The following is an 8,854-nucleotide window of genomic DNA, read 5'->3' as shown; positions in this document are numbered from 1 at the left end:
ATGATGGAAGAGGGGAGATGTGACAGAGAGAAGACACAGGGCCTCTTCATGAGGTGTCACAACATCAACCATCCTAAATTATTGAAATTCTCTTCAATTTCCCCAAATTGGGTTTGTAAAAAGGTGTGTTTGTATGTGTGTGTGTGTGTGTGGGGGGGGGGGGTTAAGATTGAGACATTTATAACTTGGCAAACTGAATTTGCTGTTCACAGAAGACATTACTTGATGAGGGCGCTGATGTGCTAATACTGCCAGTCGTACATCTGACTGCAGGCCCACCTTTCCCCTCTTTCCACAAGGCCCCACATTGTTGATGGTCAGCCTCCTCCTTTCTCCTGCACACATGTTTCTGTAGGTCCTTCATCCCAATCCTTAATCTCCTCTGATTGAGACACACAGCACTGTTCAAGTTCACACAACGAAGGGACACGCGATATTCACTGAACATGGTCCAGTCCAGAGCCATCTGAGAAGCCAGACATGCTGGTCCAGAGCCATCTGAGAAGCCAGACAGTCCCTCAGACGTCAGACCTGCGAGGAAAGAAGAGTGATGTCGTCACTTCTGTCAGTTCCCTTTTGATAGATGTCTCTGCTCTGGTCATGTGTACTGGTCTGGTCTTAACCCTAGTCAAATTCCTAGTATGTGTAAATCATACATGGCTAATAAACAGATCATGTACTGTATCTTGTTAGATGCAGTTAAGGATCACGGGAGGAGCAGGAGAGACAAGGGTGAGCTTTAGATTTTGAACAGGATCTGTCGAATGAAGGAAGGTCAACCGGTGGCGATACATGTGTGACTTATGGACTCTATAAGTCTATGATTTTAGTGATGATAGCTACACCATTACTAGTACTACATGACTGTAACTTATCAAGCATTCCTTATCTGCATCAACATGTCACCTGGAGTTAAACAAGGTCTCATTGTTGTACACTACAGGAATCCCCCGTAGTGAACAATAAGGCTATGACCCCCATAATTCAGGTTAAAAGCATTTTTCAGAGGTAGATGGATGTTGATATCAGGCAAGGCCTACAATTTGAGCACTTGATAGAAATTCTGCAACAATCTTTCAAGGACATGCAATGCATATGACTTGCATGTGCAAATGTTATAAATCAGTTAGGTCTACTTGGGAGACGTAGCAATTTAAAATCAAAACTTACAACAAATATCTGGGAGACCTCCTCCTCTTTTGCGATTGGTAGATGTCTGACTGCGCCCCATGTTTTTTGTTCATTGGAGCCCGATGATTGGTGCTGATAATGTTTCTGCGCCCACATGTCACAAAGAAATGGGAGGATCTTTCGCGACGATGTTCAACCGGATTCACGTACAATGTACGTAGTTGTTTTCAGAGTTTAAATGATGAGAACGCATCATTGCTCTGAAAATCCTACGTTGCGCAGCTGAATTGAGTCTCCAGGATCAGCTGTAGCTAGCTTGTACCTTGTTATTAAAACAACAAGGAATGAACTACAGGGGCCGATAAACAATGGAGGGCATTCTGTATAAATGGACGAATTACATAAGTGGTATGTACACACGTTGTTTGACTCTGTAATCGAGTCTGTTTTTACTGTATTAGATTACAGCTAGCTCGCCAACTTTAGCCAGTGCTAGCTATGCCACCTAGCCAGCTAAGTTAATAGAGCTGACAAGATTATACTAGCTATGCTAACCCAATAGCTTTGAATAGCCATTTGACACACTTTAGTTAGCCAGCCTCCTGTACGTATTCAATCTAACAGGTTATAGCTAGCTATCAAGGTTTTAGCTACCTATCTAGCTAGCTATCATTCCCAGATGCAAACCCCACATTGTTGAATAGACTAACGTTAGCCAATTAAATTGGTCCAACCATTTTGGTTTTACGTGTTCTTATTCCAGGCTGGCAACCTCGTTGGTTTGTTCTTGAAGGAGGAACTCTGTCTTACTACGACTCTCAAGAAGATGCATGGAAAGGATGCAAAGGCAGCATTAAAATTTCAGTCTGTGAAATACAAGGTTTGTAGATAGCTGCTACCTATAAGAAAATGTCTTGTTTTTTGATCATTTGAATAGTATACGATGCTTGTTAACATGTCTCTCTAATCCCATCTCATCCCTAAATAAATGTAGTACACTCCTCTGACTTCACACGCGTCGACCTGACCATCCCAGGAGAGCAGTACTTCTACCTACGAGCCATCAATGCTGCAGAGAGACAGAAATGGCTGGTTGCTCTGGGATCAGCGAAGGCCTGCCTTACAGACAACAGAACCAAGAGAGAGAAAGGTAACAGGATCCTTGGATGCCATGGAGAGCTTCCTGGCCATGATCTCAGTGACTAAGAAAGTGTTCCATCCCATATCCCTACAAGGCCTGCTGGTATTTATAATTGTTGTTTTGCGCACTCTCACCCTCAGAGCTGCAGGAGAACACGGAGGCACTGAAAACCAAGATGTCTGAGCTGCGGCTGTACTGTGATCTCCTCCTCCAGCAAGTCAACAAGATCAAAGACAGCGATGAGCCAGGAGGGTCAGCGGAGGTATGCTAGACGTAGCGATTGGCTTGCAAAACAAGAGTGATCCCCTATTCTAACGGCAGAGAGTTTGTAATACAACGTGTTTCTTTTCCAGGCAAGCGAGGACACTGGAAACTTAGTGAGGACTACGTGCACCACCTTCCTAACGACGCTGGAGGAGTGCATGCAGATAGCCAACCGCACTTTCACCTCTGACCCCACGACACAGAGTCCCCCTGGGTCCCCCCCAGTGGCGGCCATTAAGCCTCAGAAGGTACAGCACAGACACATACAGAGATGTAGAATCATTTAGAATATGATACAGGACTAAAGAATTAACAAGAGATTCAAGACTTTTATTCGTCACATGTAATGTATGGTGTACAGTCACAGTGAAATGTTGCCGCCGGCTCCAAGATTATGCTACAGATAAACTCTAATGCTCAATTCCAAATTACAAAAATGACCTGAATACTTTCTTGATTATGATGTGAATGAGATTGGCAGTTATTTTTTTGTTTTTTTTGCTCCTTAGGTGAAACCTGTCAACCAATCAAATCAGAACCTTGGAGAAAAGTATGTCACTCTCTGAAATTCAGTGCAAGCTATCTCATTGGTCTGCTTGAACTCTTTGTAAAACTGTATTTCCTCTCAATTATCTTTGGCATTGTGTCTTTCAGACTGGTTGAATCACATGAAATCTCAGGTAGAGCGTTGACAAGTGACAACCAGAGCCTGGACTCTGGAACCGAGGGACCAGGTGAACCGGACACACTCCCAGAGATAACACAAACACCCCCAACAGGTCAGACTACATCCTCCCCAACACACACACACACAACAGGTCAGACTACCTCCTCCCCAACACACACACAACAACACACACACAAACACACACACACACAAACACCCCCAACAGGTCAGACTACCTCCTCCCCCAACACACACACACACACACACACACACACACACACACACACACACACACACAACAGGTCAGACTACCTCCTCCCCAACACACACAACAACAAACACACACACACAAACACCCCAACAGGTCAGACTACATCCTCCCCAACACACACACACACAACAGGTCAGACTACCTCCTCCCCAACACACACACAACAACACACACACAAACACACACACACACAAACACCCCCAACAGGTCAGACTACCTCCTCCCCCAACACACACACACACACACACACACACACACACACACACACAACAGGTCAGACTACCTCCTCCCCAACACACACAACAACACACACACAAACACACACACACAAACACCCCAACAGGTCAGACTACCTCCTCCCCCAACACACACACACACACACACACACACACACACACACACACACACACACACACAACAGGTCAGACTACCTCCTCCCCAACACACAACAACACACACACAAACACCCCCAACAGGTCAGACTACCTCCTCCCCCAACACACACACACAAACACCCCCAACAGGTCAGACTACATCCTCCCCAACACACACACACACACACACACACACAACAGGTCAGACTACCTCCTCCCCAACACACACAACAACACACACACAAACACACACACACAAACACCCCCAACAGGTCAGACTACCTCCTCCCCCAACACACACACACACACACACACACACACACACACAAACACCCCCAACAGGTTAGACTAACCCCTCCTCAACACACACACACAAACATGCGCATCAACACCCTTCATTAGATTGGTCATTTAGCAGACACTTTTATCCAAAGTGACTTACAATAATTGCCTTTAACGTAGGTAGTTAGTGTACTACTACTCGCCAGAACTCACAAGTGCATCTCCTTTCTAAACAAGTGACTAAGAGCACAATCTAGTGCTTAAGATTGGCGAAGAGTAGCAAATACACGCACACACTCGCATACGAGTCTCTATCCACATGTGTTCAGACACTGAGTCAGAATCATGTCCAAAGCATTCGACCGTCATTGCATGCATGCCATAAAGCAGAAACAACAGCTAGGGCGGAGCTCCAGGGAACTTGAACCCCTGTGCAAAGAGGCCATGGAGAAAGTAATACCTTTTAGCGGGTGGACAGTGAAGTGATGAATCTTCAGCTACGCTCTATTGCACTTCCCTTAACATTCATTCAATTAACAGACGCTCGGTGACTTACAAAGCAAGATGTATTTACTGCACGTGATTTATGGTCAACTCGGAAAAGGCCCACTGTCACAATACACCATGTTGCTTATCTGTGGACTAACCTAATTGTGTGTGTGTGTGCGCGCGTGTGTGTGTGCATATGTGTGCGTGTGTGCATATGTGTGTTGTCTTCCATAGAGAGCATTCCAGCCGGTGGGGACTGCACAGTTCCTGAGGAGATAAGCGACACCTCTCCTCAGATTACCCAGAATACCTCTGTGACTGAACCTACTGATGACCAAGTAGAGGAGGATGAGGGGGAGGAGGAGGAGGAGGAAGAAGAAGAAGAAGAAGAAGAAAAGGAGGAGGAAAAACAGGAAGTGCACAATATCCAGGAGGAAGAGCAACAGAACAAGGAAGAGAGCGCTGACCAGCCTCAGGAGCAACAGGAAGCTGCTGACCCCGACCAAGCCGAGCCCCAGCAGGGGGACCACATATCCCAGGGTGCTGTGCAGGAGGAGGAGGAGGAGGAGGAGGAAATGGAGCAGGTGGAAACCTTCTTCAGCACTATGAGTCACAGGTATGACAGCACACCTCAGCAGGGCCACATTCTCTAGGAGACTCAATAATAAAAAACAATAAAATAATAACTCACTCTCAGTAAACAGACAGTTTAAGGGCAAACGCAGGATGCTATACTATTTATTACTATTTATTTGACCAGGTAGGTGATCGAGAGAATAATGTCCCTTTTACAACAATGACCTGACAGAAATGCCCAATCGAATGTATTTTTCTAGGTACTTTGCTGCTAATTCATATAGCACAATGAGATATTTATTCAGATTGTATTTTAGTGTGTACAGATAGTGTTCTGTGTTTGCTGCTCTGAAATGTTAGCCTATTTCGGTGCAATAGCATTGCTTGGTTATCAAGGAAATGTCTATTGAAAGGTTTTCTTTGTTTGTACACAAACCGCTATCTACAGTAGAGGAGTAGAGTCAGGACAGGTCTTAAAATCCGGCTTGGACGATGATGAGTGTTTTACTTTAGTGTGTTCTCTCTTGATCACATGACACATACAGAGATGCCCTCATCTGATGTTTGGGTTTGTAAAGATTTTTGTAATCATCTTACTCTTGCTTTTTATTTCATCTAGACTTTTAGCCTCTTACAAGTGTTACTGAGCACTAAGCAGCAGTTGTCATTACTGTGTTATTCACATATGATGGGACTGTATCTAATAATAAATCACAGACGTACACCATTGTGTAGTATTGTATAGACAGTATTTACACTAAGATACAGTAGCATCAGACAATATTCAAGCAACTACAGACCGTGGAACTTGAAGTTAGAACAACACATTGTGGACGGTTAGCACAACGGATGCTGTAGGGTCTTGATCAAGTATAGATCTCCAGCTTTATCAGAGTTTGAAACTAGAATAATCCCTTACATCACTGACACGATTGCATGCACGTTTTGGGGATCATTTCTATGGCTGGGACTTGATTGTATTTCTTTCTTTTCTTGTGTTTGATTTGATTGGATCAAATAAAAGTTTGCAAAGCCAGACCTCTCGCTAATATATGCCTTTGTTTGAATCTGTTTCATTTTAGATTTAGTGATATAAGACTGGACGACGACAGTGGTATCCCTACACAGGACTTTTTGGACTCTTGCTATGCAATAGTGCCAATATTAGGTAGGACAGTCCCATTCAACCCTCTCCTCCTCACACGCCTGCTGCTCTCTGCCCTTCTCCACGCTCATCCGTCTCTCAGTTCTGTCATAGTTCACAGCTTTAATGAAACTAATGAGCTATTTTAACCCCCCCACTTGTCACTAGTGCATGCTGGGTCATTCACGTCCGTCTTCTCTCATTAACACTTTTATTCTCACACCCTCATACTACTCTCTACTCTCCCTGCACACAGTTCCTATTTCATTTCTTTCACGGGACATTCTTTACACACGACTAATTAGCTGGGTGGCTTTGAGGGATGTGTGTGAGATGGTGTGTTGGGGGCTGTTTGGGTTGTGATTCTGGTGGGTGCTGCTGTGATTGGTCCATCCTGACCTGTAGTCAACCTTCCCCTGTTGGCCTCGCAAACACATATGACTCCACCCACCATGTGCATGTCACTGTGATGAAGCACACTACAGGTTTGCATTGACGGTCACACAGTCTTTTTCCCCTCTCTCACTCGTTGGAGCCGAATTTGATTGGTTGGTTAAAGGGTTTGTCTATTTGGGGCCCTGCCATTGGCTGGTTTCGCTATATCTTCTCTCCACTCTACTCTAGTTTGCACGTTGCACTTATTTCTTGTCAGTGGCGAGGTAAACAATTTGTCTTTTTAAGCTCATGTGAATGTTTGAGATTTTGGGGGAATGGAACATCAGAGAACGGAATAAACGATCTTGCAGTGACAAACGGACTCTCTCTCCTCAGACAAACTTGGGTCCACAGTGTTTGCTCCAGTTAAAATGGATTTTGTAGGAAACATCAAGGTAAGTGAGAACTTCACTGAAAATATTACTGCAATTATGCCAGTTCCTGTGATAAAAATCACATTTTATGTTGTGGAACCTGTCTGTCTGACTGGCACTAAAATTCAGATCAGTTCTCCATATGACCACAGGGGGGCCCCGTCTGTCCCTTTCTATGTCTGTGGGCCCTTATGTGTTTACATCAGACCGGTTGCCACAACAGTCATGTACACGCAAGAGGCTGAAACTGATCTTCTCGGTCTTCAAGCCATACAGGAACTTGAAAGAATCACAATTCAAAGTTTTAGTGTGAAATAACATGCTCATATCAACGAAGAGAACAATAAAGTTGGCACATTTGCTGTGGCCCCGTTTTTTTTTTTTGCTGTAGAAAATCCAGCAGAAGCTAGTGTCGGACCCTGACAGCTTCCCGACCCTGCAGGCCATCGTGCTCCACGAGGTGAGGACGGGCGTGGCACAGGTACGCAACTCGGCCACCGAGGCCCTGCTGTGGCTCAAACGAGGCCTCCGGTTCCTCAAGGAGTTTCTCTCCGAGGTCAACGCTGGGGCGCAAGACATCCAGGGCGCACTCAGTGAGTTACCTCACCGTGTTACACACACACACACACACACACACACAGTTGCTTGTTTTTTGTTGCACATAAGTACTTATTTAGCCTACTGCCGTACTGTACAGTGTCATTCACTCATTAGATATTGATATTTTTCTTTCCGCTTCCCTCAGACAAGGCCTATGGGAAGACCCTGCGTCAGTACCACGGCTGGGTGGTGCGAGGCGTCTTTGCCGTGAGTACTCCGCCGCCCGCGCTTCTCTGTCCGCGGCGTCGATTCTGTCCACAAAATACTTCGCCGCATTGCGCGAGAACCTCCCTAACGGCGCCCGCCTCCTCCTCCCACCCAGCTGGCCCTCAGAGCGGCGCCGTCCTACGCGTCCTTCGCGTCCGCCCTGGTGTCCAGAGAGGGCGACGAGCTGCGGGAGGGCTTCACCACGGGCGTGCGGCGGGACCTGGGTCGCTACCTGCCCGCCATGGAGAAGCAGCTGGCCATCCTGGACGCCATGTACGACCAGTATAACCTGGAGTCCGACGAGGTGGTGTGACATCGGAAACAACGGGCACGGAAGAGAGACCCGACACCAGTAAAGGAGCTTCACCCTGTAGGTGTGTGTGTTGTGTGTGTGTGTGTGTGTGTGTGTGTGTGTGTGTGTGTGTGTGTGTGTGTGTGTGTGTGTGTGTGTGTGTGTGTGTGTGTGTGTGTGTGTGTGGGGAGGGGGGGGGGGGGACTGGTGGCCCAGTGACAGGGGAAAGCCAAGGAGCGTGCTCACTCCACAACACAGCTGTCTGGGGGTCGGAGGTGTGTGTGTGTGCCTGTGTGTGTGCGCCTGTGTTTGTGCCTGTGTGTGTGCCTGTGTGTGTGTGTGTGTGTGTGTGTGTGTGTGTGTGTGTGTGCCCCCGGCGTGAGAAGCTTGCTATGTACGGGGAGGCCTGTGCTCCTGCGCGGGAGCGATGCAAGTCTCCATCTCAAGAGAAGGACAGAGGGCCGTTGGAGCAGGTCTGCATTTCAACGTTATACAGAGATTCAGCCTAGTTACTCATGTTTCTGTTGGTGGTTTTTGGACCCAGGTTTAGTCATTCCAACATGAGGGCTGTCTAGAAGGGTGCCCTATTATGCAAATTCTTAGGTAG

General features: G+C 46.5%; 1 protein-coding gene across 1 annotated transcript; it reads left to right on the top strand.

The window, feature by feature from the left end:
• Window positions 1-1,411: 1,411 nt before the first annotated feature.
• Window positions 1,412-8,365, top strand: plekha8 (pleckstrin homology domain containing, family A (phosphoinositide binding specific) member 8). The gene is made up of 13 exons (XM_084441664.1): window positions 1,412-1,539; window positions 1,895-2,011; window positions 2,126-2,281; window positions 2,413-2,534; window positions 2,626-2,784; window positions 3,046-3,086; window positions 3,191-3,315; window positions 4,854-5,235; window positions 6,278-6,363; window positions 7,111-7,169; window positions 7,540-7,741; window positions 7,894-7,955; window positions 8,071-8,365. The coding sequence occupies exons 1-13, from the start codon at window positions 1,500-1,502 to the stop codon at window positions 8,266-8,268; spliced, it is 1,749 nt and encodes a 582-aa protein (XP_084297790.1). The 5' UTR covers window positions 1,412-1,499; the 3' UTR covers window positions 8,269-8,365.
• Window positions 8,366-8,854: the final 489 nt, after the last annotated feature.

Source organism: Borostomias antarcticus (assembly GCF_949987555.1).
Source record: "Borostomias antarcticus genome assembly, chromosome: 8".
NCBI classification, from domain to species: Eukaryota; Metazoa; Chordata; class Actinopteri; order Stomiiformes; family Stomiidae; genus Borostomias; species Borostomias antarcticus.
This window is presented reverse-complemented; position numbering and strand designations above follow the sequence as displayed.